Here is a 24,380-nt window from a genome sequence, read left to right on the forward strand (position 1 = left end):
ATATACAATCAAAGACATACAACGGGTCAGCTCGGACCTGCTGTACCGCATAATGTATATTCATTCATTTTAAACGAATCTAATTAAGACAATGTCAATTAGTTGGTCAGTGCGTAAGTGATATATAAATGATGTAACCCATTCACATTAAAGAGCATTGTTTTCCGATTTCTCAACCCATATGGTCGTTCATTTGAATTTATATTTTAATAAAATTTTACAGTCGGTTTTGTGGTGACGGTTTGATTTAATTTCTTCTTTCATCGAAAATTTAATCACATTTCGGTGGCAGATGTTTGCTCGAAACGAAAATAATGGAACGTACCATCGCATTGTTTATTTAAAAAAATTTTCTTTCTCATTTCGAAGAACTAGATGTAGATGAAAGAGCAAAAATAAAAGTCTCCATAAAAGTCTTAATTTTCTTTTATTTCTCTGACACTCGACTGTGTACACTCGATTCATTTGCAGATAAATTTTCAATTTTGTAAAATGTAGAGTGTCTCGTCAATTACAGCATGGTGTGTTATTGCATAATAGCCATCACCGACGGAATGTTCAAATTAATTTAGGAACGTCGCCGAGCAAAATGTGTTAATTAACAACGGCATGTACGTGTTAGCGTACGGAGAATGCTAAGTACAATGCTAATCGGATTATTAATTTGAAGACTTCATAGAAATTGGATTTCCAAATAATTATTTTTACGTGACAAAATATGCGTTTCGATCGCCTAATTAGAATAAAGTTGCATACCAGGCATGTATACATAGCAATAAACTTTAGACTTTCCATTGTTATTAATGATGATGATTGTTAAAACTGTTATTTCCCTTGTACAAAGTATTTTCCGTTTGTTTGATACCAGCAGTTCTTTCACTTCATTTGTATTATACACTTAACTTTGTAAGAAGAAACTTGCTCGTTTACTTTGGTTTCTAAAACTGGTCCGACAGATCGACCATAGCCCTCATTTGATACATTTTCCCAAAAACTTATAATATATTACCAATACCCTCTCTAGCAAATAAACTTCGTTTTGACGCTGTCAAAATGGTATTTATTTCTTTGTAGAGTCATACACCGTTGACTGATTTCTAATTTTCCACGTAAAATGCAAAGGCTGCGTTGCATTTTTACCACGTTAAATGTAGTGTCTGTGGGTTGCGGAACGAGCCGAAGGTGATTGAAGTATTCACACAAGCCAAAATAATGATTTACAAGCAGTTACGTAAGTTATTTTTCCTAACAAGCGCTGAAATATCGCGTTGTTCCTAACTTATGCTGAAAGGCTTTTTTAGCGAGGTTTCCACTTTCCAGCACGAGCCGGAGGAGAAAAAAGACTTTCAGCATGTTAAGTGCATTTTCACTGATACATGATCTGTGCTACGATTATAATAAAGAGTACTGTGAATTGGCTCGAAATTTTGCCAATACCCTGAAAATGACTTTATTTATGACCTTACCATTCGCTTATTATCGTCACCACATTGGCAGCGTTTATGTTTATGAATGTTTTTTCTGTTTTTCTTTAACTAAAGACTAAGAACACCTTCTCACCCCAAGCTGAAGAGTCCGACATCTATCAGGAAAACGGTCTTACCATTTTTATCAGAATATACCGTGTGTAGCATCGTTGGTAAGGCAACGTTAATGCTAGGGTTATTTCTTGGGTTGGTAAATGAACTAAATCAGAATGACTGTGTGGAAGTGCAACTAAGAGGGTTTAAATAAACTAAATTTGAGTTAAGCATCTCCAAGGGGGGATGATCCCATCTGTCCCATCCCATTGCATGCAATTTAGTCCAAGAAGTGTGGCATCCCTCGTATATCAAATTGTGGGCATTAGAGGAGAGGTTTATTATTTGAAACTCTAACGGTACTCTCTACTTCTTCAATCTTGATTTGCTTTAATTCTTTTTTCTTTAAAAAAAAGGTCCGCTGTACCCAAAACCCAACCTTCCATCTTTCAAAAAATTCCATCTCCCGTATGTTAGAAGCTGAATCGTTAAATTGATTATTCAACATGTTCGATAAGAGTCGAAAATGACTAACAAGCAGTTCCTCACACAATTATTATATAAATATATTGATGACTCGGTGTTTAGCCAAAAAGAAGAAAAAAAATTGTTTAGAGTTAATAACTGTAAATATTTTGAAATTCGATTCTTACAATTTTCATTTAGTTTGTGCTTAAGATCAGTTCTGTTTCTTCTTATTATTATTACCTCATAGCTTTACGAACGGAAACCGTTTTTTTTACCTTAAATTTATTTTTATTGAACAGTATTTGAGTATTATGCAGTTTACTGAAAGTGATATTTCGACCTATCCGTTTTTTACTCTTTATTATTCAAAAAAAATGTTCACCTGTCCCATTCTTTACCTGATGTATACGAATCAACACGGTGATATTTTTAACCAAATATGAGCGAAAAATGAATGATTTTTAAGAATGTTTATCGTAACAATAATTAACACCGGTTACCAACTTTTTTTCTTCTTCGCCAACACTTACCACTTTAATATTGATGTATTCCTGAACCGATGTGGAAAAATGTTTAGATAATTCTAGCACACTTCAAAATTTTATTATCTAAATGTTGTAGGTTTTCGAGAACAATAAACTGGTTACATCATCTATCTATTCAAGCTATACGTTTTTTTTTTAAGTTTTTGAACAAATTAACAGAAAGTAACACTTTGACGAGACACACACAGTCACAAACAATCGTTCTGTTCAAATGAAAATTTAATACTGGGATGGTCACACAGCAAATTTAGAGAAATGTATTTGATGAAAAATAAAACTCTTTTCTGTTCAAACAGAACACTTGTTCTAATCGCTAAGCACAATTGTAACTGTCGATATCCTTATATGACCGATTGTTTCATTTATAAATTTTGTAGAGATAATGGAAAATTATTTAAATATTTTCCCCGATGGAAATGTAGTTCGTCATAATCGTAAAAAAAATTGATAGCATAACAACGGATAATAATTCAATATTTATTAAATAGTTTTGTGAATGAATTTCACCACAAAATAAACCGAAACCTAATTATTATTATGAATTCTCTTTTATTTCGCTGTTGAATTGCTTATCATTGAACGTCCATACCGGCAGAAGAAAACCAAACGACTGAACACGCATTCAATGGTTTGATGTATACATTTTGGTTAAGCATTTTCAAGCGATAAATTATTTTTTTTCAAGCGCGACTATATCCAACTTTGGTATACGGCATGTTCCTATAATTTTATCTAACATTTTTAGTTTTTTTTTTTGTTTTTTCTAATATTCTTGACTCAGTCAAAACATACATACAATAATGTAATAGAATAATAATAAAAACCGAAATAATATATGAACAGAGTTTTGTGTTTATGTTTTTTATGTATACACATGAGTGGTATATTTACTCAATGTAGTCAGAGAGTCATCTATACATATATATTGAAACGAACGTTCGGTTATAATGATGCGAACTTTGTGTTATTATGTAATCGTTTTGTTTGTTTTGGTTCTTGTTTAGTGGAATGAAAACTAGAGGATCTCTCTTCGATGCACGTACGTACATATACGACGTACGCATGATTAATATTTGTGTGACAAGATTTTTAGTTGACCATGTACGTTTGGGAAATCTAATGTCATTCAAATATACGAAACTTAATTTTGTTTTAATTTAAATTCAAAGAATTGTAGTTGCTATGTGTGTACGTTACGATTATACGGTACGTGCCGGGCCTATTTTAAAGAACTCGTTTGTCAAAATGATTTTTTTTCGTTGAATTTCTTATAAAAAAATCGATAAAGTATACCCAACCTGCCTATTTTTAATAGGGTCTATTTTTTAAAAACTTTTAAAAATTTCAGAAAGTCGTTTTTCAAAAATAGGCCCTGCCGATAAAGAACGAACCGAACCAGAGGTCCCATTTGTCTTACTTAATTATTCTTACTAATTTTGACCAGTTTCTTGTATTTGTCCTATTACATATTGATGCGAGAGCATAAATGAAATATGGCTGAGGTAGTGCCAAAACCTAATTCCTCCTTGAATCATGGTCCGAAGAATGTGCAGTACAGCGGCAGGTAGATGTGAACTTGAAAATTAGTGTTATGCAAGACGTTTGGTGCAGATCCACTTCGCCGAAATCAGATGTTGAAATTGAAGCAAATCAAACCAGTGTTGATATGGAAAGTGTTTTCAATCGGGTTATGTGCTTTCTGAATTTTCATAAAATATCAGCCCTTTGATCAGATTTAGGGTATAAAGAGAAGAAGTAGTACGGGAACATTCATAAAGGACGGCCGGAGTTCAATATTGTGATACACTGAGTGTCAATAGTATGACCTACGAAAATGAGGTCAGACTCTAAGTTCTAAGATCTAAGTTTTGTAGCCTAAGAATACATCGAAATAGAGTGTGGAGATCAGAGTTGATAAAGATTAACTTCTGAATAGCCTTTCCTGTCACAATGTTTGTTGCGAATGTAGGATAATGAACTTGATAATCCCTATAAAAAACACTGAAGTATAATTTGTATATTCCCAGACAGGCAACATCGAATGTTTTGATAATCGAAACAAAATGGCACGTACTCGGACACTTATCGCTTTTTGTCGATATTGTAATAACATTGAATTTGAGATTTAATTCAGCATTATATTTTCTTTACAACTTTGTCAAGTATACTACCACTTTTTGGTGGGACCTCTGCATAGTCAGCATAACGAACAATTCAGCAGTAAAATGAATTTGAATGACAAATTATTATTCGGTATATTTGTTCAACTCAAAGAGTTATATTGATTGCTGGACTCGCATAAACAAATTTCATTGATAACGAAAAACTTTCCAAACAATGACTGTAGTTGTAATAGGAATTCTTGTTACAAAGTAATTAAAAGAAGTATGTGTAGTGTTGCTACACTTTAGCATTCAAATTTTAGAATTAGCGACTCACCAGTTATCGAAAGCTGCAACGAAATCAATAAATTAAGCCTGGGTCGTGTTATCTCATTATTCCCTTGACTGAAAGTCATGGGTCTTACGGATGATAAACACCCTAAAATGTTTGTCACACAATGATCACTACTATGATTGAAAATGCATGAATGTATGACCAAAAACCTTAAATACAGAAAATGTTTGTCACACTTTGATGATTCGTTATCGTGTTATCGATAACTTGAGTAATTTTCAACGGATTTTCAAAAACTTTTTTTTAATCGACGGGGAATTAAATTAATGAGGTTAAGTTCGAAGATGGGCTATTACGGTCGGGTGTTCTTAGAGATATTCCCAAAAGAATTTTTGTCTCGTCCCTTGATTCCACGATAACTCGAGTAGTTTTCGACGGATTTCCAAAAACTTTTTTTTATTTGACGGGGAATTAAATTCCTCAGGTTAAGTTCGAAGATGGGTTATAACGGACGGGTGATCTTAGAGATATTCTCAGGAGAATTTTTGTCTGGTCGCTTGATTCCACGATAACTCGAGTAGTTTTCGACGAATTTCCAAAAACTTTTTTTTAATCGACGGGGAATTAAATTGCTGAGGCTAAGTTTGAAGATGGGTCGTAACGGGCTGGTGATCTTAGAGATATTCCCAAAACAATTTTTGTCTCGTTCCTTAATAACACGATAACTTGACGTAATCCTCAGCGGATTTCCAAAAACTTTTTTTTTAATCGACAGGGAATAAAATTACGAAGGCTACGTTAAATACAGAAAATGTTTGTCACACTTTGATGATTCGTTATCGTGTTATCGATAACTTGAGTAATTTTCAACGGATTTTCAAAAACTTTTTTTTAATCGACGGGGAATTAAATTAATGAGGTTAAGTTCGAAGATGGGCTATTACGGTCGGGTGTTCTTAGAGATATTCCCAAAAGAATTTTTGTCTCGTCCCTTGATTCCACGATAACTCGAGTAGTTTTCGACGGATTTCCAAAAACTTTTTTTTATTTGACGGGGAATTAAATTCCTCAGGTTAAGTTCGAAGATGGGTTATAACGGACGGGTGATCTTAGAGATATTCTCAGGAGAATTTTTGTCTGGTCGCTTGATTCCACGATAACTCGAGTAGTTTTCGACGAATTTCCAAAAACTTTTTTTTAATCGACGGGGAATTAAATTGCTGAGGCTAAGTTTGAAGATGGGTCGTAACGGGCTGGTGATCTTAGAAATATTCCCAAAAGAATTTTTGTCTCGTTCCGAGATAACACGATAGCTTGACGTAATCCTCAACGGATTTCAAAAACTTTTTTTATTCGACGGGGAATTCCATTCCCGATGATAAGTTCAAAGTTGGGCTATGACGGTCGGGGGATCTCAGAGATATTCCTAAAAGAATTTTTGTATCGTCCCGTGATATTATCGTGTTATTAGTTGAGTAATTCTTAATGGTCCACAAAAGACTATTATCCCACTAAGAAAGACATTTTTGGGTTAAGCTCGTTAATGTAATATACTGGAAAAATATTCTAGGATTCATTCTAAAATTTTGTGTGTGTAATATCTTTATATCGATGATAAGAAAAAAATTAAAGTTTGGACGAGTGTCGAGTGGCCGTAATCACACGAGTTTCATTTTTATTCAATATGTAAGCAAGAAATTCGCCTCTTTCCAGGGTCTGTATCTCGTGCTGCCTTTTTGATGGTATCTTTTCATCAGAATCCTTTTTTCAAAACACACGACCACGAATGTATTAGCTTTCAACAGAAAGTAGATTTGGTTGTAGTCACTTGACCAGTTCTGAAAAAAGTGACTAGTGTATCGAAATTTTCATAAACTGCTCAGTTTTCTCAGGGTTGGTCAAACTGCTACAACCAAATCTATTTTATGTTGAAAGCTAACACATTCGTGGTCGTTATTGCGGTTGTACATACTTGAAAAATGATAATTTTGGTGGAAATATATCACCAAAAGACAGTATTTAAAAATCACCCAAATGTATACTTTTCAGCAAATCATCGATGCCTCTTAAGTACTGAAAATACGTATGAGCCAGTATATGATCAAGTGCTGGAATTTCTCATATACGTGTTTTGTATCGAAAGTAGGGTACGCATACCCTGGTATACTTTTATATACTTTTAGAGTGATTTTTTTTTTGCTCTGATTACAAAAATCTTCTTGAGAAAAGTAGTCAGTCAGTCAAGGGATCTGACCCATCCAAAAGATGGGGCCTAGTAATTATAGCGAACTGAATGTCTAAGAAACGAAGTAATAGGAGATTACAGCAGAGCCTATGTAAATGAGTAATACATGTGTGCGATGTTTGCGGCGTGTGAGCCGAGGGCGAACCGCCTAATTTCGAACACATGTATTACTCATTCACAAAGGCGCTTCTGTACTGTTCTTTAATGTGTAGTCATCCTGTGTGTTGTATTCGCCTGTATATCGGTTGGCCTGTAGAGGCGCCACATTTTTTATAGTACTTCATTCTCACTGTACTATTTTTTTGTGTAACAACTTCACATTGATTCATTCCCATGAAATGTCACAGCAATGTCACAGTTTGTTTATGAAAAAATAATTCAGTGACAGCAAACTTTTGATGAAGAAAAGTACTAAATTGTAATAGATTTTACCCTCAGTTTCTAAACTTCCTTCTCCTATTTATATTGTCAAAGATGAAAACTACGAAACAATTTTGCATAAAACAGCATTTTGGAACCTTTCCACTTCTAACCATTTTGAACTAAAATTTCATTTTCATTTAGTAGGCATCGGCTGTGCACGCCATTTCGGCTATATTTAATTGACTTCTTTGTTGTTGTCATTCTCAGTTTCAGTAAAAAAAAATTGATTTTGTTGTTTCAAACTATAAATTCAGTGTGATTTTAGTGTTTTCTTAATGTTATCGATGGCAGGTGTACCAAAAAATAGTTCTGCCTGTGTAGATTCTAATTTATATCGTGGTTTGTGTGAAGTGAAAACATAAACAAAATCATCGAAAAATTTCCGACCAGCGCATGTAAATGATCGCGCATAGCATGTAAATCATCGAAAGACCTAACATGTAAGTTTCATTTACATTCTCATCGCAGACAATGTAAATACAACGTACAGGATGCCTACACATTTTTAAGGACGTACATAAGAGTAAACAAACTTACCCTAAAGTGCTACAGGTTTTGCAAGCAAAATTATATCACTAGAAAAAGAGATGCTTGCCTACTGCGATAAAATACCTCACTGATATAAGGCTATGTATAAGAGACTCGTACTAATACTCGCGCAAGCGCTCGTATACCTACACGTTCCTTATATACAGCTTTATAGCAGTAATGTACTATTATCTACCTAGGTGAAATAATAGCAGTGAAAAAGTGCTATTATTTCGCCGTCACCTTTGGCTCATACCATAACTCCCCAAGTGTCTAAATAAGCAAGTGGACAGAGGTGCATAATCTACTATTCCGACCAACACTACATTCGGTAAATTTCACTGAAGTGCAGAATTTGAAACAGATGGTTCTTTATCAGCTGGTGTTCGTGCTGTTGTTTATTATATTAGTGCATTTGTCGTATAAACAGGTATTGATGTAAACCACAACAGTAACACCAGCTGTTGAAAACTCTACAATTCAGTGAAATATACCGAGTGTAGACAACGACAGAAGTAACAGATTCTATAATTATACAAATGATATGTTTGCTGTCTGTGAAAGGTTAACATCAGCAAACACGGTTTCATGCAGCAGGCTATAAGTTGATCGTAAAACCGTCAATAGCTGTGCAATGTGCAGTATTGCCGTTATCGGAATAAATATTACAATGCAACCACGACATCGTGTTGAAGGTCACTGAAATGTTTCTACGATTAGAAATAAATGGAATATTTGACAAAATGTTATAAATTTTTGTAACAATTGTTTACTTGAGTGACTCTTCACCGATTTTTTTTTTCTTTATTCCAAGGGTAAAATTATAAAAGTTCGATGGATGGAATATGGAATGGATTTGTGATCTAGAAATAATTGTTAAATGAATTTTTACATACTTGGTCCTACACCTGAGTAATTTATGACCTTCAAAACAGTTTATCGTCAAGTATTCAAGTAGGCTTGGAAAATATTTTTTTTTGACAAAATGATGTATGGACGACTTGTACATTATCAAAAATAAGGGGCACCTTCCATACATCACTTTTCGATTGGACCACAGGTACCACCCGGAACCACCTGGAACCACTTGCAAAAATCAAGCAAAATTTCGACTCAGCCGCTATTATCCGTAGAGTGTGTGTTGTTCGTATTGAGGCTATTTAACTACAATAAGTAGAGGTCTTCTCTCGTTTCAAATGAATGTCCATTCTGTTCCACAAATAAATGCACTATAGATATATCGAACCCTTTGATGCACTCTGGCTGGATGCCTCTTTCAATAATCTAGCGCATGACACAATTATAGAGGCTAAACTTAAATGAAATAAAGTCCTAGCGTGCTACTAACGTTAGTTTTATTCGTTCCACATTCCACATCTCAAAGTGAAGTCTTTCTTTAATTAATTTTTACATTCTTTCGCTGTTTGTGACTCATGAGATTCCGAGCATGTTTCAGAAAGTTATTTTACTTGCCCATGTCCTTATTGTGTTCAAGACAGGTTTACAATAACTGTCGCATGAAAATAAGTTCATGTCGAACTGGGTACGGTTTCCGATTCGTTTCAAACTCGTTGGAACTTGGAACCTAAGGCGCTTTGGAAAAGTGACCAACACATTATATCAAAGCCCAATCAAGTTGTCATAATCGTCCAACTAAAACAGAACCAACGACAAAATAATTGTTTGATCTACGTTGATAAAATTCAATTTGTTCGATTTCTTTCACGAAATTAACGTATGAAAGTACAGAGAATCATTAGTGGGGACAAATTGTGCGTCGTCTACGTCTATACACAATTTATTATTATAAACGTATTTCCGAATTACAAACCTTCTTTCGGAAAGCGTTGACTGATGCAATTGTTATGATCACAAAATAGCAAAAATTATTGCAAGAAAATCAAAACCATGTGAATTTCAATTTTTTGCAACATATTGTGATATGGTGACATCTACCAGTTACGAACTCCCTTTTTTGTGATTTCTTTTTGGGCCAGTTGAAGTTTACAACCGAAGACTTACACTGTTCTTACAGAAATTTCTCGAGGTACACAAAACGTACATGGTCGTGTGGGGTATCATTCGAATTGTAATTTTATGTGCTTTTGGGCCAAATAGGGTCTTATGTGGTTTGGATGAATATGCGATGAAAAATAGGCACTTAAACATTTCAACTTCTATTAAACGGTAGATGCATCCAAACCACATGAGACCGTATTTGGCCCAAAAGCACATAAAATTACCTTTTAAATGATACCCCACACGACCATGTACATTCTGTGTAACTCGAGAAATTTCTGTAAGAAGAGTGTAAGTCTTCGGTTGAAAACTTCAACTGCACATATTTCAGTGTGGATGAATTTTAAACCCAATAAGTCACTATTCGGCTCAATAGTACATGTGATTACCTTTCTAATGACACCCACGACCCTGTACGAGTGTACGGCTCGTGTAACTGGAGAAATTTTTGTAAGAAAAGTGCAAGTTTTCGGTTTTTGATTCCCTTTTACCAGCCACACAAACTTCGAAGAATTTTTTTGAAAGTGGTTTTGGCTTCTAGACCCTAGGGTCGAATACCTTTCTAGGCACATATGAAAAAGTCCACTAGAAAATGCGTCCGATTTCGATAGGCTGTTTTTCAAAAGAATCCCTCAAAGTATTTCGGTCTCTCCTCCCTCCCTCTTCTCAATTTGGTAATTTTCTTCATTTTTCCATATAAGTAGAATGCAATCATAATTAATCAAAAATGCTGGCAAATTGGATGCACCGTTAATGTGAACATGCATAAATTGATTAAATTTCATTGAATGAAAAATGTTTACTCGTCCACTAATTACCTAAAGCATTACACAATATTGTATGCTGTCATATCTCATAACCAGCGATAAAGATGTTTATAATGTAAACGTAGAACGCGTATTCATATCGAGTATAAATAATGACTAACTTCAATAACTTCAATCGTCTGATTGAAGGTCATTGCATGTAATACTGAAAATTTGTAATTTACGAAACCGTCTGGATTCACCCAAGTGTCAGTCCAATAAAAAAAAACGTTTTTTATAATAGGTAACACAATGACACGATAAAATGATAAGATTACATTATAACTCGAACGGAAAGAACCAACTTTGATGTTAAGTCGACTACTATTATATTGAATAGATTTTGATACACATAATAGCTAATACTTAGAATATGAATTTGTAAACAACATTTTCATGTTGTGTAACGAAATTAGTCATAACCAACTTTATCTGATATCATCATTGTCGTTTTTAGATGTTAGATGTAGGCTAATCGACATTACAAAACCCGAAAACAGCACACCTGAACCGATTTTGTCAATACCCAAATGCAACCGACTTAGTGTATAGATATTAATAGACGTACGCTAGCGAGAGGGGGAGGCAATAATTTCTGTTCAGTAAAAGCGCTCTAGATTCTTCCCCAATCATTGTACTATACGTTCAGATTCAGTTCCGAGCCTTTAATCTGGGAAACTTACTTTTTATAGGAAATTTTAAAATCGGAAAAATTACTTACTGATGATTCAAATCATTTCCCTTAAACGCTAAAAATGTATCATCCTATACAGTGCTCAAACAAGTTTTCACTTTTTCTTGGGTTTTATTCGTTCCACTTAAGCTTCACTGCATAAAATTCTTCAGTAAGCTTTGTACATCTACAAAATTTTGGTATAAACTTGTGCCATTGGACATTAAAACAATGCAATTTCAATTGTATAACCATAACCAATACGTGGATATTGTATTTTCGTTGAACGCGGTGGAACAAATAAAACTGATGTTTCCAAAAGAACCTTAAAACTTATTTTGTCCAGTTTATGGTTTAGGACAAACCACCTTCCAACTGTTGGAGGGTGGTTTGGATCATGATATACGACGCGTGGCGGAAAAAATATCATCAAAAAATACAAAGCGAATATAGTAAGTGGCGATACAGTAAACTATAACTGAGAGCTACTTCTTGGTGTGGACCAACTTTCATAAACTACATTGCACTGAAGCATCGACAACATAATTATCGACGACTTACTGAAAAAACGATGAGTTCCTGATGAAACGACAATTAGTAGTTTCTACACTTCTTTAATATTTTGTAAATGGAATATTTCTTTTCCAAAATGGTTAAAAGCGACGACTTCCTGAAGAAACAGCGAATTCCCGAAGAAACGTTCTTAAGGAACTCGCCGTTTCTTCAGGAATTCGCCGAAAATTCAGTGCAATATAAAAGACCAACTTCTGAAAAAGTTCGATCATTATTGCCCCTGACGTTGGTAACGCAAACCTTTGATACAATGTCGTCCAGACAATTATGTTTTTGTGTTACTAGATTTACTATTCTATTTTCGTTTCTTTGCCTTATTGTAGTCGTTCCGCTAGCCAAATTAATTAATTTAAAGAAGATATCCAACCAGCAAATAATGTGAAAAAAAACACCTGGTTGCCCATTGAAAGACAACTAACACGACTGAAGGGACAATATTTGCACCATTCACGTAGACCACAAAATTGACAGTGTAAAATAAACTGAAAAATTGTCTCAAATATCGACATCGACTTAGTAAAGACACAACTCCGAAAATCTCATACAACGAATTGAAAGCAAAAACAATGCTACGGTGTACTAGATGGCGCTAACATGTTTATCATAGGAGAAAATACTAACAGAAAGACGTTATGAATGAAGTTTAAAGTAAAACTCGACTCCATTCACTAATTCTATTTCTGTTTAAATTACAGAAGTGTTTCTACTTTTTTAATTTGAAGTGAGATGTGTATTCTACCAGTACTAAGTGCAAAAGCACGTGTATGTTCAAGTTAGAAAGGAAGCAAGTAGTTAAAATGAAGATTTTATTTATAAACACAACATTAATGATGAATGCATTTGGTAACCGATTATTTTGGTCGGAATAGTGAAGAAATCATAAAATTGTATTTGGGCGTTAGCATTTAAATTAGGAATAGTGATTTTATGTGGTATCAACAGCAGCTTCATTAAAACCTGGCTTATACAATACCATCAATGTTGGAACGAACTGAACACACCCGAAAACGTCTACAGCATCTCTGAAGTCTTCCAATTGTTTGCAACAATATATATTGGTATATTGAACAATATCTATCTTTTTCCTAACTAGTGTTTAAATATCTCGACTTCGTCGCTTCTTTCCCACGTTGTTTAGGAATAACGTTGTTCCTAACTTATACTAAAAGCCTCGCCTCCGGCTCGAGCTGGAAACCTCACATTCCAAAAAAGCATTCTAACATGTGTTAGGAAAGTATCTATTACAGTGAACGTCAGTGAAATTTAGGTAGGAATTTGTTTCATCTGCACACGCTTGGCAGGGGTAAAACTGTGTAAAAACGCATACATAGCTTAGTTCAGATGAGTGTCAACTGAAAAACAGCTGAAGCAAATTCCTATCTAAATTTCACTGATGTCCGCTGTATAATTCCTTGAAAGACTTCAAAACCGATATGAACCACATATTCATGCCTTTTGTGTTTCATTTGCGAAGAAGTCAGTCTGTGTACAAATTGTAGCCTACATTTGTGTGTCTCGTATTTTATTTTTGATGATATCTTTTCAACAGAATCCTTTTTGGAGAATGTACGTCCACGAATGTGTTAATTTTAAATCAAAATTAGATTTTCTTGTAGCTGTCAAGCAAACAATTTTTTTTTACTAATTTAACCATCCAACGGAGGCGGCAAAAAATTTCATTTTAATAGTATCGTCTCAACTCTCGAATTTATTACATTTTTGATAACTTAAAGCCTTTACATCGAACTGACCTGTTTATACAAGTTATGGCAGTTGTTTCACTTATTAGAGCGATTGCGTTTCCCCTTATAGTTACAAGTTGATGTGAAACTTGTGATTGATCAATGAACTCCCCAATCCCCACAACTTTTGTATAGAGAAGGTATTTGATATTTGATATTTGTTGTGCTGACCTCGGAAAAATAGTTGGAAACTTAATTTTCTCCAAACTACCCCCTCCGAAAAAAAAATTTCCAACTTTTTCCCCCTCTTTGAACAAATAACTCTTCTCCATACAAAATGTGTGGAGATGTAGAGTAAACTTATAAAGTTTCACATCAACCTACAAGTATAGGTGAAAATTGCAGTCTCCTTTTATAATTTTCCAATCACTTAATCACTATCCCGACTTACAAGTCTGAATCTATTGTCGATTTCAGACGTACAATATACTTAAATCATTAATGTTCTGAATATTTTTTTCTTTTCTTAAAACGTGCGCGACGACGACGTACGGAAATAAATATTACGAAATCAACCAACAAGAAAAATGTACACTCTGGCGTTTCTTAAATCAATGTTTATGTATATATTCATGATTGAGATATGGTTACTATTATAATAAATTATGATTTTAATTTGTAAGCTATTGGCATCGGCGGGTTGGTTGGATTCACAATTGGGTGATGAACGAAACAATAAAGAAGAAAGAAAAAAAAATATGAAGAAGAAGAGACCGTTGACCAATTATGTCCCGTAAAATATGAAAGGATTTCAGATGCGTAAAATATAATTTATGGATGGCCTCTTCCAGAAACAGCGAAATAAATCGGAGTGAGCTGTCTAATGTTCTATTAGAATGACGTTTCTTCCCTGCCAGTGACAGAGCCTTGTTTTCAATTTACGCTATATTTAATCACCAGTAACACTACAGCAAGGATACACATTGACGGCCAAGCGACTATCGACGTAGCAAAGTTACATCCATCGGAATCACAATGACCACAAAATATTAACTCAGAATTTGCTCTGCCTTTTAACATGTTCTTAAATCGATCACAAGCATCCGGTTCTGACTTGATTGAACACGCCCTGGTAACATAAACATTCCTTTCAGATACTTGACTTGTTTCATTTTCGAAAACGGTTCTCTTGACAGTGATTTCTGTTTTCATGCAATCGTATTCGACCCCAAGACTGCTGGCGTATTTCGTTCCCGCATAATGTGTGGTAACGCCTAATTGAAATCCAGATAAGGGACCACCATAAACCGCTTCAATGGTACATTCCTAATCACAAAATGTTATGTCGTTCAGAACAGGTGTCGCGCTTGATTTTTCTTTTATTTTAAATTGAATTACCTCCGGAACAAGTTCGGTAGTATTTCCATTTAATTCGAAACAGTCTTTATCGTCATGTGAATCACAGTTGAAACATTTCAAGCCATTGCCTACAATGAATATTTGCACAAAATTAATTTGATTGAAAAAATAAATTAGAATCGAAATTCACTCACTAAGGCCAATCGAGGAAACTAAACACAACACAACTAGATACAGGTTGGAATTCATTTTTCGTTTTTTTTTCTTTCTATACTTTTTCAGGAATCAACTGAGCTGGTACAATTTAAATCCATCGATATGAGTGACGATTTATTTTACAGTGAGTTGTTTTAGTTAGTCAACTTTTACTATTTTCGTTGGATACACAAATCTTTTTTTAAATATCGTTAAATTAACTTCCAACACACATGACCGTCAGACAGTACAGCCGATCGCCTGGAACGATTTCATGGCTCGCAAGACCGAATGAGAGGACAGTTACAACATCAATGGACCATTCTTCATAAAATTCGACAGCCTTGCAATTTTGACTCATTACATCAGAACAAGTTTTTTCACTACCCCAGGGCGAATGTCCACTAAACTCTACAATATCGATTATGCGTTCTCTTCACATCGTAATTTTAATCGAAACAAATGCAACCCTCGAATTTATTTGATTTTTGTTACATGTTTGGTGGAAGCCAACTAACTCGGTGTTTGATTGCACTATTGCTCTTTACCCATGTTAACGAATTGAGCTCATCGAGCACTCTGCCTCGACATTTTAACAGACAAATTTCCGTAAATTTTCTTTAAATCAGGATAGCCTGCGACGGGACAAAATATCACCTTGACTAAGAATTTTGCGTGATCTTTCGAATACAATTTATTAGTAAAAATGAGCCATGGTAGCTACGTTAGTAAGAGTAGTATTCCCAGCCTTATATCCAATTTCCTTGTACGTTTTTTTAACCTTTTACAACACTGAGCCCGACCTAACGATTAGTTTGGTCGTGGCTGTTTGTAACAAAGGATTAGCCTTTTTTTTTCATATGGCTTTATTACACTTAATCAATTAAATGAAATCTTGAGGTCTATTACTTGCTATTTTTGATAGGCACCAAAAATTTCTTTCTGGCAGCAAGCATACCCATAACCTCTTTGAATCCCTACACTTTATGCAAAGGTCGTTCAAACAATTAATGCTTGGCAGGACAATTCGAATTTTTTTGTGATTCAGATGATCCACAGTTTCTTCAACCGATTCCTTTGAAATAGGGTTTTCCATGTACTAGTCTCGGTTCCTTATTATTATCAACTTGATAGGAACGGGTGGACATTCTAATATTTTTTACATTACTCTTTTGGAACGGACCATTAGAGTACATATGAGTTTGTGGTGTGCTTGTGGACTTGTAATTGAAATGAAAGTTTGACATCAATCTTATCAAGACAAATTCCTTGATGACGTTTTTACGTTACGCCTCGCAAAGTACTACGGACCTATAACATCACACCCAACCGATAACACCACACAACAGAGTGAGCTCTAACGCACGAGATTCATGGCAGACAAGACAAAATAAACAACCTAAGAAGGTAATATTAGGATTGGTCGTACTTGGCTTTTGTTTGGAAAAAGCGTTTTAGTATTAGTGATCACTGATTCATCAAAAATGCGAATTGAGATGCGCACGTACTTACGGTGTGAATTGTGCGGGGCCTGAGTTTTTCAGCGGCTGTTCTGCCTTCAATACCGATCATCTGTTTATGTGAGTCGGTTATTATTAATAAACAGCATTGAAAATACACAAAAATAATGTCGACTATAACATTCACTTGAGGATAGAAGATTCACTGATTTACTGATTTTGAAATTTGAATTTAAAAATATTGAGACCATGTGTGTATCTGTGTGGAAGGTCGATACGTCATTTTATGAAGGAGAACAGTAGATGATAATGTAAACGAATTATCCTGCGTTGTTACGTAACTTTATATTAACTTTTCAAGTTGTTATTTATTTGAGTGAAATTGTTTTTTATTTTGGCTTGCATCATACGTAAAATATATATAGATCATTCATACAAGTACATACCGTCTCAAATGCTAAGCACAAACGACCAAACTGCGATATGATTTACTGATTAATGGTGAAATAGAACTTTTTTTTGCAATATAAATTCTATGTGACTTGGCACAAAATCTGCAATTTTAATTTCGTTACGTGTTGCTGCATCCTTGAGTGATACACTAAGCATATTTTCTTGATGACTTCAGACATTATTTCCATAAAATTCAAAATCAATTATTATCATGAAAGGGATTTAAAGTCTTTATAAATCTGACGAGCTGTGTAGGCAATTATGACTTTAAGTCTCTCGTTTTATCAAAATTCTCAATTTCGAATTTCTGTTCCTTTTTTTGGTTCGTAGCCACTGTTTCGTTGTGAGAAGATATCGCAGTGACGACACACATTTCTAAAATGCTAAAAATAAAATTGCGACGCTGTTTTGGAGCGGCAGAAATTTAGAGGAAAATCTGCACACCGAACGTGACACATTAAATTATTTATTTGATAAGATTGTTGAGGAACGTATTTATAGGCTATTTTTAGTGTATGAGAGCTGAGAGGTTTGTTGTTGGTTAAATGGATTTAGAGAGCTCTCAGATATTCTACTCTAGAAGTGGTCTCATATATTCCGAAACGATGGAGAATCTCGATCCTAAATACATTTAATTTGTAAACAGATTCGTAGATCAATGGATATGGACAACGATTTGAACGATCTTTATATATTAGGCAATGTTCACAAATGAGGTCATGCAGTTAAAAAAAGGAAACCATCTAAAAGAGTACTTGCTAACCGAAAAAGTGTTGCCCGTGAATATGAGAGGTGTAGACAAATTTTCTCAGTTTAGAACAAAGTAGGTAGTGGGTAACAAAAACGAACTACACGAATTCGTTATCGCGTCCCTCATAGTCTTGGATTCTATTTTGATTGGTATGGTTGACTAAGACCCTTCCCTCGAAAATAAATATTTCCTATAGACGACGACGTCACTGTGAATTCTGGAATTAGGGAAAGGAAACCGGAAGGCTTTTGGCAATTCCGGTTTTCGGTAATACCGGACACTGTAATACCGGTATTACCGGTGTTTCATTGAATTCCTTTTTCTCCATAAATCTCAAATGCAGTCCAAGAATTTAATGTGCAGATCATTTCAGACTGGTTGTAATGCAGATCACTATTTTGAATACTTTGTTCAGTTTGAAAAATTACTTCCATTAGGACACCTTTAAATAGAGTCATGGAGTAGAAGTGTACCTTCAGTCTGTTATATTTTCGTGAGAAACATTAAGAAAATTGATCAACATTCAATGAAATCAAAACATCTCTCAAGCAGCTACACAAATTCAAACTGGGTCTTAGTCCTCATTTTTTCTTACAAAAATAAACGATAGAGTTTATCTCGTGTAATTTTCAATAAAAAAGGGCTTTATCTGACACAATTCCATTTTGTATCGCTGCTCTGTAGACGCTTGGTTTAAATAGGATCAATGGTTTCGAATTTTCAAAAAATCCATAATCGCTTACTATACATTCCGCAGCTATGTATTCGGGACGAAATTTTTAATGTGCTTTTATACTTGTGAAATTTTTGGATAAAAAGAAACTGTGTACTGGAAATATTGGATCGCTTTTATGTCAACGCCTCTTGGCAAAATTACGTTGGTTTCGATAACTTTTTCTATACCTGTAAAAACCGGTATTCAAGCTAGTAAAATCAGTATTCGGGATCCCTCGGTATTACCGCTTCTACCGAAACCGTTTTTACCGAAATTCCTTCCCTTAATAGTAACTCGTGAAGAATGAATAGTTTTCGTTTGGCTGAAAGTTTGGATCGTGTAATTCCATTCTTCGGTAAATCGGATATCATCCGGGGTGTGGGAGGCTAGAATAGAAAATTATGTAGTACAACCATGAGCCCTACTATCAGAAGTATTGCAAAAAAAATTATTTCCTACTCCAATATGTTGTCCGAAATATCTACCTTGTCAAAAAGAATAAATACACTGGTACAAAGGGATGCAATGCTGAATGAACAAAATATTGAAAAATTGAAAGAGACCAAAATTTGCTCAACCTTCAATGCAAGAGATAAACAAAACATTGGTTACCCTTTAAACTTGACAAAGAAAACCAATTACCCGGCAGCTATGTCCATTCTATGCTACGGTTTGTCGATGAAGAAAAAAAAAATGTTGGAAACTGAAACTGCATCCCGAATCAAGTATCGATAAAACCTAATATCAAGAAGAAATTCCAGACTGTTATGTAACACACAACTAACACAACACTCATGATACTAACACAATTTCCATACATTTTGCATGTGTTCAAGCCGCATGTATAGCCGCACATATAGCCTATGAATGTATTTTAACTTTCATTTTCCCGACGAAACTGTTTCTGCCGGAAAATTATATCGATTGTAATGCGGATGCACCGAGTTGTTTGGTTATAGTTGATAACGTGTCTATACGTTCTACATGTAGATATTCAGCTACCTTGCTGTGTGTATGTATAGTGTAATAACGTTGCAGATAGTTGCTGGTGAGCATGACCATGAAAATTGAAATTGTCTCGATGCGATTTTTTGTTTTGTGTTCGTCGTATGTGTAGAGGTATTTGTGCAGTGAGTTTTAGGTGTGGTCCTAATTTATTGCATATTGCATATTAAGTCATTAAAGTTTTACTGCTCGGCTGTTTCGTTTGCATTGACTGTGAAAGTAAGCAAACCACACTAATATTGGATGTCAGTAATTTTCCATGGATGGGACAGTAACACAACATTAGCATGAGCTTATCAAAATAAGACTGCATGATGTTAAATTGTTGTTAAAAATCCGTTAATGTGTACAAGGGCGCAGATTTGCTGCATTTTCCGGTATGGTTAGATACCGATATTTGAACACTCAAAAAACCCGTTTGTCTTCTGTGCAGAGCTATACACAAAACAATTTGATTTATGCCACTAAGCACGGATAAAATAGAATTAAAAGATGTAATACATCAACCGCAATCTAATTTTTAACTTTTTCCCTCTCAACGATCACAAATAAATTCAGAGTATAACTCAATAGAGAAACAGCGAAAAGTTTAAAGTCTTCCATGAACAATTTCGGGTTATAAAAGAACAAGGAACAAGTTACATAACACAACATACAACATGTTCCCATATAAAACATTTGTATATTAATCTACATGCGACGCGGTATATGTTATTTATTCAGTTCCAATAATCAAACACCCTGATGTGTGGAAATTATAGACGCCGTTTTGGGGTTGATTTTGTTTTCTCATATTAAGCCAGAACTACCATTAAGTGTACACACATATATAAGATACACACCGTCACTTTGTTATATTTGACGCGAGCGGCACACATAAAATGTAATGCACAGAAGAAAAGTACAAGGAAAAACAAATTTTACCCCTTTTCTTTAATGTGTGGCTTTTCAAATAAACTCCACTCCAAACTATAACATATGAAAAGACTTTGTAAATTCTTCAAGTATTACGAGAAAATTGCTTGCCTCCAGGATATGTAACATGTTTATTCATACATAACACACCACACATAATACATTTTCTATTAAATAGAATTTTCTTTCGTTTATTATTCGAACATGCCTTGATTATAAATATGCTTCCTCCATCTCTTCGACACCGTACACTACATATATATGTATATGTTCACATATCTTTCCGCTTTCCACCATCTCACACATGATATTTTCATGTTCTGCCTGTCTGAATATATACTATATTTGGTAATGTTACCCATCGAAGCAATATAGTAAATATTCGCGAGATCTCATGTACTAATTATTGAATGAGTTGGTGTCTTGGGACTTGGGGCGATGTTAATATTATTTGATTCGTAGCTATCAATATTATCCCTTTTAATATATCGTTCGTAATTCGCATAATGAGTAGAATATTTTCGAGGGTTGTTAACGCTTAAATAAATTCATTTTTAACCGGTTTGATTAATCAACAAAATTTAATTTTAAATATTTGAAGTTATAGCCTGCGACGCTTTATTGTATGAGAATGGTTTCTTATTGGATATTGTGCAGCATGAATGATAATTGCTGATAAAATCGTCCTGGTAAATGTTTGGGTGGTTCTGGTATTTCTTTCTTTCTAGGAAGTGGTATCTCTGTAATAACTGATTTTTGTTCAAGGGACCTTGGGCTTTGTTGACATTGCACATCTTATGTGAATGTTGCACCACTCTTGACGGAAATATTTAATTTACATCCACAATATAGGCAACAGAAAATTAGTACATTACTGTCTCGCTGGAACATTTTTTGTTGAGGCGTGTGGAAAGTTTGTATTTTGAGCCGAAGGCGAGGAATGCAGTCCACACGCCTCAACAAAAAATGTTCCAGCGAGACAGGACGGTGCTCTGTTGTCTTGCGGCCAGAAAATACGAAAAACTGGTTTTTATCTACTCGGTAATGAGTCGTTTTCATCACATAGTCTTTTATTGAGCCAATATTCAGTACGATGTCTGCAAAGAGCGAAAATAAGACTCACGATCATAAGCATTTTCGTTGTTGAAAGTAGGACTTATATTGCATTTTTACGTTGGTGGCGAAGGTTAAGTATTCCAGGCAATCTGTGCTATAATGTGTCTGGTGTAATATATAATGAGTTTATGTCCTGCTTACTCGGCAGTACTTATAAATCAGAAAATCTTGTCTTCTGATCTGTGCTGAAAAGTAGCCATCAGAGAATTAACCTTGGGACATTCACTTTTAGGACAGAGGTGGTCTGGTCAAGTGTGATACGCCATGCTAAATGTATTGGAAAATGATGGAAGGGACTAATGCGCTATTTGTAATGATGCAACTACACAATAGCATGAACACCAGCTAGTGTAAGACCTTGCATTTTCTGCATTTCAGTCAAATTTAGCGAGTTTTTTTACACTTTAGAATTCGGAATTTGTAGATTTTTTTTTGGAATTTTCAGAATTTTTTAAATGTGCTTCGTAAACACTTTCAATACTTACAGCGTGGTGTATCACCATACCTTTTATGCAGACATCTTTATGGGGATGACTCACAAGACACTTACACTGTTTTAAAATATGAAATGACAATTGCAACATCCCCGCAAAATTCTTGATAAGATTCAATAGTCTTGCATTTTTCACTCATTCCATCGAAAAATGTTCTTCTGTCCGACTTTTTTGTATTTTATGACGACAATAAGTTGAGGAAATATCTCCCTCCACCACCCCCAGGGCAAATGTCCACTAAACTCTACAACATCGATTATGCAATCTCTTAACACTGTAATTTTGATCGAAACATATGCACCCTTCAAATTTATTTGATTTTTGTATTGTGTGTGTACAAACTTCGGTCGGTCACGATTATACATTTATGTCAGCATTCGATTTTATATCTCAAGTACAATTTTACGTGTAGGCAGCATCATAACGCATTTGGCTTTCTGCAATGCGATTTTCGTGGGGGGTGCCGTGTAGCATGACTAAAGTATTTACCGAGTTTAATTTAACATTTCTGATTTTATAATTTAATTTACGAATGAACCAATTAATTTAGTACACCTCCACATTATGAAAAACAATTTTTCTCTAAAACGCATTTTCACGCTGATGAATTTTCATTTACGAAATTTTCTAGTATACGCTTTGTAATTTTCAAAAATTATCATCCCTTCTATGAAAAATAATAAATATTTTCCCATCTAAATATATATTGCAAACCCATTCTCAGATTCACTCTCTCTCCCTTTTATATTCATTTTCACAGAACTTTATATAAATCTAATCTGCGAAATAAAAAAAAATCTTCTTCTTCTCCGAGTTTAATGTTTCTTCGAGTTCTATTCGCCTCCGTTTTAAACTCCAGATAGCTCATTAGCATTTTCCTTAATTTATTTATGTTTTTTCGTTAGCTAATAAAACATTTTGTGATATTACAATCTAAGTTTTACATTTCAACGAATTTACATTGCAAATTAGCATAACCGTTGATTCGTCGTACGGGCAGGCCAGTACAACGACGTGAAAAAAAGCCATCTCTTAAAATTATTTTTTTTCTCCTCCATTTCTTCAGCTAATTGAGTTCAATTTTCCAATAAACAAAAAATTTAAGCCTTTGGTCTTAGATTACTTTCAAATTAAATGAAAATTAAATTTTCCATGAAAAAAAGACGGGTGTTACACACAGTTGGGTAGCTATTATTCACATTTTCTTTAACGAAATTAAATACGAGAAAAAAAATGTTCGAAAAAAGGGTTGATATTTCATCGTGTACTTAAATAGGAATTACAATTCCTCCTTGATATCAGAAATATGCCAGCCAGTCTTAACACGATGTGACACCCCACCACTAGCGAATCAATGCACTTTCATTTCCATCGCTTATCGCTTCAACAAGCATTGATAGTATACCTAGCCACAAACAACAACAACAACAACACACACACAATCGATTCATCAATTTTAAAGTTCCGATCGGAAGTAAGTGCTTGAAACATTTTTATTTCAATTTTGCTGCATTGTGTATGGTCGATGGTGGTGTTTGTCTCTCTCCGCATGAATTTTCTTTAAAACGGAACTTAAAAACAACTTGATTTATGTTGATGGTTCAGTTGTTAATGTAAATTCACTGTGCTCAGAACGGAACAAAAATGTTAACGAAGATGTCTTACTGCAAAAAGTTAAAACTTTAAACAAAAGGAAAAGAGAAATGAAAATTCTGCGAACGTTGTCTGGAAAACGAGTGAAATCAATTGGATATTTCCTATTTCTATTTTCTCCAATTCCGATTGCAATCCGTTTACAGCGATGATGATGCACTAGTTTTAGTTCTCTCCGCTTATATTTACGATTCGGCAAAATTAAATAAACAAACACACACAGCAGGAGGAGAGCAGGGCTCAACACAATTAATATTCCCATCGACAAAACGACTCCTCGAGGAACAATAAAAAATCGTCCATTTTCCATATCATAACTGGGAATGAAACGAAAAACACGTCCAATTCGGAAAAATGAAAATATCCCGGTCATAACCATTAAAAC

General features: G+C 34.5%; 2 protein-coding genes across 3 annotated transcripts in view; both read right to left on the reverse strand.

Moving 5' to 3' along the window:
• LOC119068358 (stearoyl-CoA desaturase 5) overlaps positions 1 to 17,020 on the reverse strand; it is a 29,342-nt gene extending 12,322 nt beyond the window's left edge. The window contains exon 1 of one of the 2 annotated variants that reach the window (XM_037171926.1): positions 16,946 to 17,020. In XM_037171926.1, coding sequence (XP_037027821.1) covers positions 16,946 to 17,005 — 60 coding nt within the window. In that variant the 5' untranslated portion in view covers positions 17,006 to 17,020. Of the gene's footprint in view, positions 1 to 2,518; positions 3,150 to 16,945 lie in introns of those variants that run through there. The other variant, XM_037171927.1, reaches the window with a different exon arrangement.
• LOC119068360 lies at positions 14,477 to 15,617 on the reverse strand. Its single transcript, XM_037171929.1, has 3 exons — positions 15,433 to 15,617; positions 15,278 to 15,366; positions 14,477 to 15,205 (listed from the first exon to the last, which is right to left on the reverse strand). The coding sequence occupies exons 1-3, from the start codon at positions 15,485 to 15,487 to the stop codon at positions 14,813 to 14,815; spliced, it is 537 nt and encodes a 178-aa protein (XP_037027824.1). The 5' UTR covers positions 15,488 to 15,617; the 3' UTR covers positions 14,477 to 14,812.
• Positions 17,021 to 24,380: the final 7,360 nt, after the last annotated feature.

Source organism: Bradysia coprophila, assembly GCF_014529535.1.
Source record: "Bradysia coprophila strain Holo2 chromosome X unlocalized genomic scaffold, BU_Bcop_v1 contig_173, whole genome shotgun sequence".
In the NCBI taxonomy this organism is placed as follows: Eukaryota; Metazoa; Arthropoda; class Insecta; order Diptera; family Sciaridae; genus Bradysia; species Bradysia coprophila.